Genomic DNA, 14083 nt, shown 5'->3' with positions numbered 1-14083 from the left:
GTGGGACATAATGGGTTAATGACAGGGGGCAGAGCACACACCAGAAGCAGAGACTGGGAGAGAATTTGTTCTAAAGGAATGGAATCCAGAAGGCATAATGGAAATCAGAGACCAAGGAGGGTCAGTTAGGACTTCTTCAAGACTCTGAAGGCAAAGCTTGTGCAGCTACCTATAAAAGGGGCGATGTGGGGCGTGGAAGATTTCTATACTAGAAAGGTTTCCAAAAGAATTATGCAAGGATTTGCCGTTTGAGCAAAATCGTTTTTCTCTTCCTTTTAGACTTTTTCTGTGAGTTCTTGTCTACCTTTGTGTGTCCCTTCCCTCTAGATTTTCCTTTTTTTCTTAAAGAAACAAAATAAAGTTAAAGACGTCTTCTGTCCCCCTCCCTGCCTTCTGCTTCCCTAATGTCCCTCTTCTCCCTAGCCTCCCTTTGCCTCTTACAGGCCCCAGTTTGGGAATGAGTGGGCGGGACCAGGGCGGAGCGAACAGAAGTGGGCGGGCCCTTCTCCGTCGACGCGGCCCGTAAGGACGCTGTGACGTAAGAGGACATCCGGTCTTTCCCCTAGTGTCCGAAGCCGGCTGTCTCCGCCTTCCAGGGTCTCCGTGCCCTTTTCCCCTGAGTCCTGGTCCACGAGTTGGATTTGCTGCCGCGGCGAGCCAGCCTCACGCCGTTCCCTGTCCCTCGGCAGCCGAAGAGCGCCGGCCTCCCCGCGAGGGTGAGCGAAGCTGGCCGGGCGTGCGCGGTGGGGTGTCCCGCGCGGGTGGCGGTCGGCGGTTCCCGAGCCTCGTGGCGCCTCGGCCGTCTCTGGACGCCGTCTCCACCCACCGGGTGCTCTTGCTCCAGGCCTTGCTCGCCAATCCTCGGGGACCCCGCGCTGGTGGCCTCCCTGGGTGACCCGACGGAGTCCGGAAGTTAGTGCGTTAGTGGAGAGGGCGTGGACCCGTGTAAGGCTGGGACGAGGCGTTCGCTCCTCAGTGGCCCAAACAAGTTGGAGGGAAAAAAATGAGGCTTAGTTTTGTTATTGAGATCGAAAGCCCTCTCTGCCTGGGCACGCAGACGTTCGTCCTCAGGATCACCGCGTGATGACTCTCTGACCTCTGGGCAGGGCTCTGCGCCGTTTAGAGATCTATCTATATCTATGATAAGTGCCCTGGTGACTTGGACGTTAAGTAACCACCATTAACTCTGTTGGCCAGTCTGTACCGTTTTGCTTACTGCTTGGTTTTGATTGGATGTTCCATTATGAAAACTAGTTCGGAAGTTTTCCTAAGTGAGGAAGGCCAGTTTTGAAGGCCTTTCTTTGATAAATATGGTAAACATGTGTAGTGTTGAAACATAAATTTGAACCCTGTTAAAGTTATATGTTTACTGTTTGTAAAGAGAAGATAACTAGAACAACTGCCAAAGAAATTGTGGTACATATGTTTAATATCTTTTCAGACCGGCTTGAATTTATACTTAATGGTGGCATTTGATTTGATGTTTTATTTAGATATCATGAAGTAATGTCTTGGCAGACTTAGGTCATCTGACTGTGTAGTTCAAAAAGTGATTTAAATTGGGTTCAAATGTGCTTTTAAATGATTTCTTGTTCTATATTTCATTGAATTTTTTTTTTTTTTTTAATGAGGAACAGGTTACTTAACATCAGACCAACTTTTTTTTTTTTTTGGTGGGCAATAAAACTACTTGGCTTTTAGCATAATTTCTTTTGATGTTTATATATTTTAGAATTGTTTGGTAGTACAATTAAGTACCTTATTTTAAAGACACTTTTTGGGGGAATGTGTGCTTAATATTTCATGGTCCCCCAAAAAGAGTTTAGTTTAAAATTTAACAACAATAAGAACACTTAATTTACTGTTTTTGAGTTTATTAAAATAGTAAGTATAACTAGGCAATTATATCTTTTCTGTTCTCTTGTGTAGAAAGAGGAGAAAATGCCAAAAAAAAAGACTGGAGCAAGGAAGAAGGCTGAAAACCGCCGAGAACGTGAAAAACAACTAAGAGCATCAAGAAGCACTGTAGATTTAGCTAAACACCCATGTAATGCTTCAATGGTAACACTTTTTTCCCCTAAACTATGTCATGTTTTATCTGAAATATACCTGAAGAAATTTTAATAGTGTTCCCCCATTTATTTTATTGATGAGTCTGAAACTTATTCTAGAGACATGTTTCCTTATTTTCACAAACACTGAGTAGCAGTGATTTTTTATTTTATTTTATATTACATAGAAAACCTAGACTATTAACTCGGATATCGTTGGTGATAGATACTGAACAAAAATAGATAACAGGAGCTGTGTACAATTTTCCAGTTGCTCTAGCCTTATGTTCCATAACTGTTTGTTGTAGTTGGATTTTCGTCTTTTTCACTTAGCAAATTTTAATTCATTTGACTTATTTTTTCTCTCAACAACGTTCCAACATCTCTTGTGTTCCTGTTCTGCTGCCTTATTAGTTGTGCTGCATGGATTAGTCTTAATAAATTCAGGCTGGTTTGAATGGTGAAAGTTGTAAAAAAGCAAAGGATTATATCATCATTACCTTTTTCCTTTATTTGATCATGTTTCTTTGAGATATCATTTCTTCTCATTTCCATGCTTCTCTACTTTTTCTATTCCTACTGTTATTCATTTTTCCCTTTTTTTGTTTTATCAAAGATGCATGAAATGACTTAATGACTTAATTTAGCAAATATTTTGTGCCATACTATTTTATATACTGTGGGGATACATAGATGAGTGACATGTTTCCTGTTTCCACAAGCTTATAGTTCAGTTGTGTTGCTCAGGACAGGACTTGCTTATTTATAAATAACAAATATAACTTAAATACCTTGGAAAAATAGTTTATTGAATGGATGATGGAATAATTCATGTAGCTATGAAGGGGAAGGATATAGCTGGGGCTCATGGACAGATGAAACCCAGGACAACTTGTAGTTGCTTTTTGCATTTGTTTCTTTTTGCTTATTAGTTCCATTTTCTCATACTTAGTTTATTTATTTAACTTCGCAGTTACAGATAGGTTGCATATATCATATATTTTGTTGAGCTCAGATGGAAAGAACTCTTTCCTTATTGTAGTAAATAGATACTACAGGAAATTGTATGTAGGTTGGTGCTGAGCCAGTACCCATCCCAGGACTAACATATATGGTGAGGGGGATAGGAGTTAGGAGCAAAATTAAATAGCACAGGTATGACAGTGGGATTCCCTTCTGAGTATCAAAGTCCTTTCCAGAGCAAAACAATAATAGCATATGTAAATACATGCAATGAGTGCTATATCTGGATAATGTTTCAGTAAAGGTACAGTGTAATTCTTAGGACTTAGATGTGATAAAATTGTGTGTGGGTGGGGTGCATTTCACAGAGAAGGTGGAATTATAACCCAAACTTCCAAAAAGTAGAGATTTAATGAGTAGTGTTGAATAAGTAAAGCCCCGGAGAGGGGAGAGTGCAAGACATATTTGGGGAAAGACTAATAAGGTAACTTGAGTATCAAAAGAACAAGCCTGAAAAGTGGTTAAGGATCAGACTGTGGTGAGCATTTAAAGCCATGTTAAAATATAGATATTCTGTGGTCTTTATTATTTTTGCATTCTTCGTTTCTTGCATCCATTCTGTAGTATTTAACTTCTTAAACAATCAAAAAAGAGACCAGCATAGTATTTAGCCTCTTTAATGATAATGCCACTTCCTCTTCTAGTGTGTTATGCCCAGAATATACCTTTGTTTTGTGTCTTTGTTATCTAATTAGGTATAGACGCTTGTGTGCCTGGGTGGAGTTGGAGGATTTGGGGTTGTGCTACTTAAATTTTAACACAGAAAACTAGAGATTCTTTATAATGTAAGTAAATTTGCACTTTTCAGCAACAGAAAAATTAATGTTATGTTTTTACATCTAATAGGAATGTGACAAGTGTCAGAGGTAAACTTTCTTTTTTTTTCCCTATCTACATACATTAAAAGAGTCCCTCTGATGTTTTATCTGAAATATTTACCATATTTAAAATTTTTTATTTTACATGACAAGGCGGCAGAAGAATAGAGCATTTTGCTATTTTTGTAATTCTGTACAGAAGTTGCCAATATGTGCACAGTGTGGTAAGTATATAACTATGGATGCCTACCTTTTATCAAAATGTGTGTGGCAGTTAATCAGCTTGAAAACCTATATGTTCATTATTATTGCTTACATTAAGGTAAATGCCTTACCATTACAAAGTGTTTCTTAAAAAGTGTTATTTGGTCTACCAAAATACTTCAAGTGTTAGTTTTGCCTCTTTGATATACTGTCGGAAAATAGTAAAGGTAAAAATCTAGAAATAGGGCTGGGAATATAGCTCCCATGAACAGGGCCCTGGGTTCAATCCCCAGCACCACAGGGGGGAAAAAATCTAGAAATAGTTTATCAGCAAGTTGTTTTAAAAATTAAAAGATCAGATTCTAGCTTAATATAATATCTGATGATCTTAAATTTTTAATTATACAAACCTTAGTCGTGTCAATATTCATATTTTCTCTGTTTTGAATTTTGATTCCTGCTGATAGTCTCTATGGTTTCTTAAAACTTATTGGGGATAATTTTATTCCACATGTACCCGTTTCTTACTTTGATCAGTTCTTTTCCTGTTTGATATTTACATGTTATTTTTGAGTTTCCTCAAATGTATTCCCAAATGCTTGAAATAAGAGTTTTTAAGTCACATACTGTTTCCAATTATTGGTGGAAACTTTTACCCTGAAATAATTATTCAGAATAAAATTGATTATTTATGTTAAAAGTACTGAAGATGCACAATAAAGAAGCCCGATCAACTTTATTAACTTCAGATTTACTCCTCCAACTTTATTTGAACAATATCCTTTTATTCATGAGATGCTGGGACAATTTGAGGTGTGCTCCTATATGTGTGTAAGTTCGACAATATTGCAGAAAGTTGGTAGTACTTCAGCTACATCTCTGAAAATTTTAGTGTAGTTCTAGCTATCAAAGAAGACATCCCTTCAGTTCTGCATTTAATGAAAAAGAAAACTGACCTGGTTGGAATACTCTTTTGCTTGGTTTTATGTCATTACTTTATAAAGGTATTTCTATTTATTTATTTATTGTGGTTGTTGATAGACCTTTATTTATTTATACATGCTTCACACATGCCAGGCAAGTGCGCTACCGCTGAGCCACAGCCTCAGCCCTTTTGTCATTACTTTATAAAAGACAGTAGAAGGAAAAAATATTTTGTGGAAGGTTAAAAGGTAAAGTCTCCCCATATTTTTAGTATCTCTAGGCTTGGATTGGGTAAGAGCTGTACTTGGGTGCATTTTCTACTTACTGATTCTTCTTAGTGTTAGACATCTAAAAGTTGGGTAGCTGCTGCCTGCCTCATTTCCAGTTTCTCTTTCTTCCCATTTCCTGTTGTCTAACTTTGTTTCCCAGGAAATCATGATGATAGAAAATTGAGCATTTTCTATTTCTCTTGTTTTCCACTTTGTTGAATCTTGTTGGGTGATCAGTATATTATCATTAATGTTTGCATTGTATCTGATAAGCAGATTTCCTGATAATGTTTGGATTGGTAATTTGCTGTTAGATCAGAACCTTTGTGGGTGTTGTGATTTTTTAGTTGTAACACTATATTCTTGGTTTGTGTGCTCATTTGGGTATGATTTAAGCTTCAAACTAGACTTTTTTTTTAAAATTTTTTAGTTTTCAGAGGACACAACATCTTTGTTTGTATGTGGTGCTGAGGATCGAACCCGGGCTGCACGCATGCTAGACTTTTTAATGTGTGTTATAAAATGTAAAATTCATTTTAAGGTGTGACTTTTTAAAATGTTTTGATTTATCTGAGAATTCATAAGATTTTAAAATGTTAAAATGATCATTAAATTACCAAGTGTAACCTGCAATTTTAGTTTTTATTTTCATAGGACTTGGTCTGAGTCAAAAGAATTAGTGAATTCTTGCATGTATTACTATGTAGCCCTAATAGTGCAAGTTTTTTTCTGTACTAGGAAAAACAAAGTGCATGATGAAGTCTTCGGACTGTGTCATAAAGCATGCTGGCGTATACAGTACTGGCCTTGCTATGGTGGTAAGCTGCTTGTTTCATCTGACATTGGGTGGTTTCTGAGAATAAGAAAAAGTCATTCTGACCAAGAGTTATTTTTTTTCTAAATAGCAGTGCTTTGTCTCTTGTTTTGGTCAGTTATATCTCGGTGGTACCTTTCTAATGGGTTTTACTCAGGCTTCACAAATATTATTTACTGTTCTGAAAGGCTTTCTTAGCCAGTGTTCAAGCCTTTGTTTAAATAATTGACCAAGTTCTAAACTAATTTTAGGATAAGTGTTTTGTTTTTAACATTACATTTCAAAAAATGTATATGTTTATTATGTAATATCTTCTTTGCATATACCATTTTTTAAGGAAATTTATTGTTTTAATTAACAATGGATTGTGTGGTATATTTTGTTCTCTTTTAATAAAACATCTTTTCCTTTTAAATATAAGTTAGTGTATTCCGGTTTTTTCTTTTATGCTTTAGGTTTAATTTCTAGTCTGATGAAAGTGATATTGTTTTTGTTTCAAGAGAAGTATTTTATGGTAATTTATAGTTTTTTATGGTAATTCTCCAAAAATAAATAGTTTTCTACTATGAAGCATACTTTTTTCTTGTCACTTGGTAGTCTGGTCTGTGAGCTTTCTTTCCAGATTCTGGTAACCACTCCTTCCCCTCATTTGTCCATTTAGGTGTTAGAGGTGGTCACTGTATCATCTCTTGATATCCGCCCCCCCCCCCCAAGCCCTTCCCTGTTATTTATAAATAATCTCTTGAAAAATCTTAATTTATCTAATTTCAGAGTGCCTTCTCTTTCTTGTTACAACCCTGACGATTTAAGACATATCTTTAAGGGTTGCAAAACTCTATTGATAAGACATTTTTTTTTTACAAGTCAACAAGTATTCTTCAGGTTTACTGTTTACTATTTGCTTTTTTTTTTTTTTTTTTTTTGTTACAGAACCTTGAATAGCAGAGTATTACATTGAGATTTAGGACTGACTTTAAATCTTAGGTCATGTGTAATCCAGGTCTGGGATTTGGATTTAGTCTTGGGCCTCACATTTCTCATTAATAAAGAAAAGATCATCTGACCTTACTCTGTTAAGATTCTAAGATAAGATTCTTTCTCGCTTTTACTATTCTGTAGGTGTCAGTGTATCATTGAAAAATTCATTATTTTTTAAAATATTTTTTAAAGATGTTGATGAACCTTATTTTATTTATATGTGGTACTGAGAATCAAACCCAGTGCCTCACACATGCTAGGCAAGTGTTCTACCATTGAGCCACAACCCCAGCCCCAAAAATACATTCTTATTCTGTTATCTTGCTATATAATTGGAGAGTCTTACCCTCTAGTTTAGTGTGATGTATTTTACTTCAATTGTTTTTCCACAAAGAAATGTTACAATGATTTAATTTGTAAGTTATCTTTAAAAAGAAGAAAATGGCTGAAGTTTAATATTTTCCCAGGTATTTTAGAAAAGCTATAGGATTGTATTTATGACTTATACAGATAAAAAGGGTTTTTCTTAAATCAAAACCGATGGTATTTGAAAATTCAATTTAGTTATAGGAATTGAAATAGACAAGAAAGCTTAAAATGTGGACTCCAAACTTCATTTGAATTAGAATTAATTTTACTTAATTTAATAATATTAGAGTAGGTGTATAGTTTTCTCTTGCTTCTTTTTCTTTTGACTTATAACTGAGTTTTGTATATTGCAGGTAGTTGTTGGTGAAGTGATTTTTCAGAGAACTCTTTAATTTTTGCTTGGGGTGAACAGTAAAAATCTTTACTGAAGCTTCCAACTATCTCTGAGTGTTAGTGAAATGCTAAATGAACAGTTGGATGGTTACCATTGGTTAAACAATGATTGCAGCTGGTTAAGGACAGTGATTATATTTTCTTGTTCCTTGGTTGCAGGGTGCAATATGTGACTTCTGTGAAGCTTGGGTTTGCCATGGTAGGAAGTGTCTCAGTACACATGCCTGTGCCTGCCCTCTGACTGATGCTGAGTGTGTTGAATGTGAACGAGGTGTATGGGACCATGGTGAGTGCTTAGATACAGGCACTGAGCTTGGTTATAAGTAAAGGTTGACTTTTAGACATTCTGAATGCTATTTTCAAGATTTTTTTCAGGGTACTGAGAAATTCTAATTACGAGTACTGTTTTGATGATCATTTTAATTGGAAAAGTGATTTATATCAACAGTAATAGTATTGTTTATGTAAGCAATCAGGGAGGGAAGTCTTGGGGAGTAGGTGGTGTCCTTGAGCATTGCATTATGCAAGCTCACTTTTATGGTTCAAGTTCAAGTAGTTGGTTTTTGTTAAAAATTGCTGTGCAATTTGAGTGTACCTCTGAAATCACTTGCCATCTCTTTGCAGTTTTGTATATAAAATTTTAAAAATTATAGTTTATTATATTCATATCTGTGGTTTTCTTTTTTTAATCCAATAGGAGGCAGGATATTTAGTTGTTCTTTTTGCCATAACTTTTTGTGTGAAGATGATCAATTTGAGCATCAAGCCAGCTGCCAGGTTTTAGAGGCAGAAACATTTAAATGTAAGTTTTATTTTATTTTTATTTTTTAATGTTAGATGTTCTTTATACCTGAGAGTCTGAAGAGTATAAATGTTAAACTTAATGGAAAGGCAATCAGGTTTTTTTGTTTTGCTTATTATGACCTTCAATTAATGTATCTTTTTTTTTCTTCCTAGTAAAATATTAAAACACATGGTTCTGAAATTTTCAGCAGGGATGCCAGTGGCATATTGATTGAGTCAGTTCTTCATTTTTGTGGACTTGACCAGGCATTGTAGGATTTATAGTAAATGAATACCCAATGTCATGTTTACCTTTAAGTAAAATCACAGTCCACCTTCCTCTGCCATTCCTAGATGTCCTCAAGTGTTATCACCCCTACTTTCTTCTTGCTGTTGGTTTCAGTGGTCGTTAGGGATCAGAATGTGGAGGAAGTACCTGCAAGGGTTTTAAGAAATACAGGTGCCCAGGCGTTATCCCTGAAGATTCTCTTTTGAAGTCTGTAGTGGGTGCCAGGGCATCCATATTTAACCTGTACATATATTTCTCATCCATTTTCCAGTTAAGAACCAGTATTAACAATTGGGTTAGTAATACTGTCATCTTTTACAGATAATATCTTAAAAGGTTAGTTGAAATGAAAATCCACATAAAGCATTAGTCTCTACTGCCTAGCACTTAACCCTCATTAAATCATAGTTACCATCAATAAGAAAAAGGCTAAAATTTCCCATAGTCACTTCTTTTAATTTGGGGCTAATTCCTATTAACCCATAAATTGTGGTTGATAAGTCATTGATCTGATGATATATGTACAACACACACACACACTATATAGATGTATGTATGTGTGTGTGTGTGTGTGTGTGTGTGTATATATATGAAATTCTCAATATTATGTAGAAACTCAAAGATTAAAAGCATCTCAAAGTGTATAGCATATTTGAACCCATCTTTGTCTTTTGTAGAATGTATAATATAAAAATTGAATTATTTTATTTGGGGCTTGGGAGCTTTTTGTATATTTATAGCATTTGAATCCAAAAGACAGGAAACTGTGATAAGGTGAGAGCAGTAGTAGTTCAGTAAAGGACAAAAGAAGAAAACTGAATAATTGACAGGATTTTAAGTGAATTTCTCTCTCACAGGTGTCTCATGCAATCGTCTTGGTCAGCATTCATGTCTTCGTTGTAAGGTATATTTAAGTATTTTTCTGTTTAGATTTTTTTATTATTATTATTTTTGGTATAGAGGATTGACCTAGGTTGCTTAACTACCTAGCCCTTTTTATTTCTTATTTTGAAACAGGGTCTTGCTAAGTTGTTTAGGTCCTCACTCAGTTGCTGAAATTGGCCTTGACCTACCTCATCCTCTTGAATCTCTGAGATAACAGGTGTGCACCACCACGCTCAGTATAGGTTTTCTTTTAATTTCTATATACCACTACCAGTCCTTGGATTCTTTCTAGCTATAAATGATCTCTATGTGAAATAAGAATTAATTTAATTCTTTTATTTTTGAGATTGTGAAGTTGAAATTGAGAGGACCTAAAGAATTTCCGCTAGTCCTCTGGTTGGCTTGTACTGTTGTTGCCCCTGGTACACAAGTCTCCGGGTTCCTGGCTTAGTGTTTTTTATGTCATATGTTTATGGAAGAACATTGTAACCCCAAGATTGGGAGTGTATTTTAATTACTGTCAAAATGCCCCTGCTTAAAAAACTTTAGGTGAAGTAAGGATTATCATGGCATTCTATTTCCTTATACTGGCTCCAGCATTTCCTTTGGTCAAATATCACTAAGCAGATGCGGCCAATTCATTTTCTCTAAGAAATGTTTTTCTGGGAGGCCGGGCATGGTGGCACATGTAATACTAGCCACTCAGGGAGCCAAGGCAGGATGATTCCAAGTTCTAGGCCAGTTTCAGCAATTTAGCAAGGCTCTCAGCAACTTAGACTCTGTCTTAAAAAAAAAAAAAAAATGACAAACAAGATGAAGGACTTGGAATGTAGCTCGGTGGCTCAGTGGTAACATGCCCTGGGTTCAATCATCAATAACAACAACAACAAAAAGAAAGGTTTTTCTGCTTCTTCCTAATCCTATTTGTTCTTTCTCTCCCAACTATGCTGCAGTTTTGCCAGGGCTTTCAGTTTATTGAAAGTGTTCATGCTGTCAAGCTCTTAGGCATTGTCTGTACAGTTTCCTTTGTCTGGAACACTTTCCATGTTTGCTTCCCCTCTTATACCCCCATTCACCTAGGCACCCATTCAGCTAAGACATCGTGCCCCCTGGGAAGCCTTTCTGGATCCTGTGTATGGTTATTGCCCCTCCTGTGCACTTCCCTTTCAATGCTTAGTGTTGTGTATGACTCTCCGCCATCTCCAGATAGACTGCTCTGTGAGGGTGGATAGATTGTTCACCATTGTGTCATCAGGGACAGTGGGAATATTGAAATGCTTACAAATACTCTCTGTAGTTAGTCTCTGCCTTGTGTTGGGTCATTATTCACAAGTCCTGGCCAAAACAAAACAAAACAAAAACACCATCCCATTTTCTTAAGAAAGTGTAATCAGGACTGTGACTAGTTCCAAAAAAATTCTTAAATCTCTATATTTTAACAAAATTCTATCTCTAAATTCTCCTAAAGAGAGAACTGAGGACTAAATTAGAGCAAATTACATTCCATGCTTTTATATAATTGTGTCACAAGGAATCCTAATGTTATATATAACTAAAAAGAACTAAAAAATTTAAAAGGCAAAAAGAAAATTTCCTTGAAATATTGAGTGATATAAATATTTATTTACTCATTTTTACTTTCCCTATATAGGCTTGTTTCTGTGATGAACATACAAGGAGTAAGGTGTTTAAGCAGGAAAAAGGAAAACAGCCTCCTTGCCCTAAATGTGGACATGAAACTCAGGAAACAAAGGATCTTAGCATGTCAAGTAAGACTCTCAAGATACTTAGGAAATGTTTTGCTTCCTTGCTTAGACAACATTTATGTTATTTCTCATATTTTTAAAAATTGCTGTTTCTCCCTTGTCTTTTCTTGAGCAAGTAAGTTTTTCTTGTTTGCTTTTGTTTGTTTTCTACAGGGGGCAATCCTGGGGATGGAACTCAGGGCTTCACACATGCTTGGCAGTTGCTCTACCACTAAGCTCACTTGGAGCCTTGCAAATGGGATTTTATAGCTTTGTAAAATAGATGGGTACTATTTTCCAATTTAACATCAAAAAATACTGACATTCACTTGGGTATTTGTCCCCATTGTCAACAGGAAATACTAGAATTTAAGACCAAAAAGAACAACTTTTCTGTTTTTCTAAGGCTTTCTTATTAAATAATTGAAGTTATAAATTCTTAAATCTTCATTACTTGAAAGTCATATTCATTCTGAAGTTATTCTTAGGTGTGTAGTATTTGGGTATAGTGCTTACTTGTGATAAACCATATAATAATTGTTATGGTTTTTTAGAAAATTTTTTATGAAATAAGGCTACTACAAATAAAAAAGTAGTCTACTGTTTACAGTTCTAATCTAACATGCTGACAGTAAAGCAGCTCACCTTTTGTTAAAAACAGGTTTGACTTTACTAAGCATGTCAGAATGGAACCATAATTTTAAGCACTTAATCAAAGATGTAGTTGTGCATAGGTGAGAATGATGATTTTGCTGATTGTGATATAAAATGTATGCTACTAAGCGTTAATGAAAAGTTTTCTAGGGTATCTGCATTATAAAATAGCTCTTAAGAAAAATTTTAATGACATTTTTGTGAGTTACATGATTCAGAAATAACCTTGATTGACTAAATGAAGGGTACTTTAAGTTTTAACTTGCCTTATCTGGAGAATTTTGGTGGTCTAATTTTGTTTTCTTTTTCTAGATTTAATGAAATGATAGCTGTAATCTTTATTTATTGTGTTTGTAGACTCGTTGTGTATTGTATGAAATTAGGAAAATAGGGATTGCTTTTTTATTTGACTGTAATAAGGAGTAAAGTTCCATTATTTTATACATTATTGAAAAAAACAAAGATGTAGAGGATTTCAGAACTAAGATGCATATTTGTCCTTTGTAGCACGCTCTCTGAAATTTGGCCGTCAGACTGGAGTTGAAGAGGGAGATGGAGCTTCTGGTTATGATGCTTATTGGAAGAACCTTTCATCCGACAAGTACGGTGATGCAGGCTACCGTGATGAGGATGATGATGAGTATGACGCAGAGGATGACGAAGAGGAAGAAGATGAAGGTGGAAAGGATTCAGATGCTGAATCATCTGATTTATTTACTAATTTGAATTTAGGAAGGACCTATGCCAGTGGCTATGCTCACTATGAAGAACAAGAGAACTAGGGGAGCTGCTTGCCTGTTGGTGGTTGTGTATGACAAGAGCCAGGAGCACATGTCATGAGGAATCATGTGGGTGTTCAGAAGTACTAGCACTTGACCTTGTTCTATTACCAGTCCCACGAGACTAAGGAGTAGGGCACAGCATTTTTATAGGAACTGATAATCAGGCTTTTAATATGAGAGAAGTGAGTTTCAAATGTAAGACATTTATTGATCCAGGCAAATGAAGTATCATGGATTAGATTGCTACTGATTTTAGTAATTTCTTAGTTTTTGCCAATCACATACATATAAAGGTAAAGGAATAAAATGGTAATATATTTATTTGAAATTAAATTACTGTTTTTATTAAAGGAGCACTGCTTAGAAATTCACTGTCTCGTTTTGTAAAATGGATTACTGTATTTTTTCCTTTATGTCTGTCCTTAGAATGAAAGTCATGTGTTATTATATTCTAAATTTTCATTAAATACTCATGTTGTTAGTAGTCATGCATGTTTCAGCATTCGGCCCATTTATCTCTCTTCACAATATATATCATGAACAATCCCTGTTTTAATACCTAAATGTATTGACAAAGGTGACTGACTACCTAACCATTTTTTAGAATTATGATACCAGAAGTAGTATTACAGATGCCTTACCCAGGAAATTTCATTTTTTGGAATAAATGGATGTAGTATTTCACTTTAGAACTTTGATATTTTATTTCTTCTCATTTTTTTTTCAATTTATTTTGGAAAATATTCCAGTGTTTTTCTATAAACTGTTTCAGTTTTTGCCTAATGAAAATATGTAGCAGAGACTAATTATGTGGCCGATATCACTGAAGGTAGGTGGAGAACTGACAATCCCTGGCACAAGTTCAGTTTTACAATGAATTTGGAGATGTGGTAGAAAGGAAAGTAGTGTCTGGCTGGCTGGTATTATGGATGTATGGAGCAAATTCATATGGCTGTTGCTCTGCCATTTTTGTTGTAGAGAAACATAATGAACGGGGTGGGGGGTGGGGGTGGGGGGGGACAATGGAAAGCCACAGGGCCTGTGTTGGCTGGAAGAAAAGCTTTCCATGTCTCTCAACAGAAAGGGCCAAGGAAACAGGACC

General features: G+C 35.7%; 1 protein-coding gene across 4 annotated transcripts; it reads left to right on the top strand.

The window, feature by feature from the left end:
* The first annotated feature begins 537 nt into the window (after window positions 1-537).
* Znf330 (zinc finger protein 330) lies at window positions 538-13673 on the top strand. Of its 4 annotated transcripts, none has more exons than XM_046459584.2 (10): window positions 538-716; window positions 1930-2061; window positions 3921-3940; window positions 4046-4116; window positions 6028-6107; window positions 8003-8129; window positions 8541-8645; window positions 9773-9819; window positions 11452-11569; window positions 12707-13673. In XM_046459584.2, the coding sequence occupies exons 2-10, from the start codon at window positions 1942-1944 to the stop codon at window positions 12979-12981; spliced, it is 963 nt and encodes a 320-aa protein (XP_046315540.1). In that variant the 5' UTR covers window positions 538-716; window positions 1930-1941; the 3' UTR covers window positions 12982-13673. The 4 variants fall into 4 exon arrangements, with proteins under 4 accessions (XP_046315540.1, XP_058440035.1, XP_058440036.1 ...); XM_058584052.1 differs by lacking the exon at window positions 538-716 and adding an exon at window positions 894-912; XM_058584053.1 differs by lacking the exons at window positions 538-716; window positions 3921-3940 and adding an exon at window positions 3770-3859 and having other exon boundaries at window positions 1929-2061.
* The last annotated feature ends 410 nt before the right edge of the window (window positions 13674-14083 follow it).

This window comes from Marmota monax, unplaced genomic scaffold (genome assembly GCF_021218885.2).
Source record: "Marmota monax isolate L192 unplaced genomic scaffold, Marmota_monax_Labrador192_F-V1.1 WCK01_AAM20220418_F8-fsc00039, whole genome shotgun sequence".
NCBI lineage: Eukaryota > Metazoa > Chordata > Mammalia > Rodentia > Sciuridae > Marmota > Marmota monax.
The sequence above is the reverse complement of the archived record's forward strand: the minus strand, read 5'-3'. Positions and strand labels throughout refer to the sequence as shown.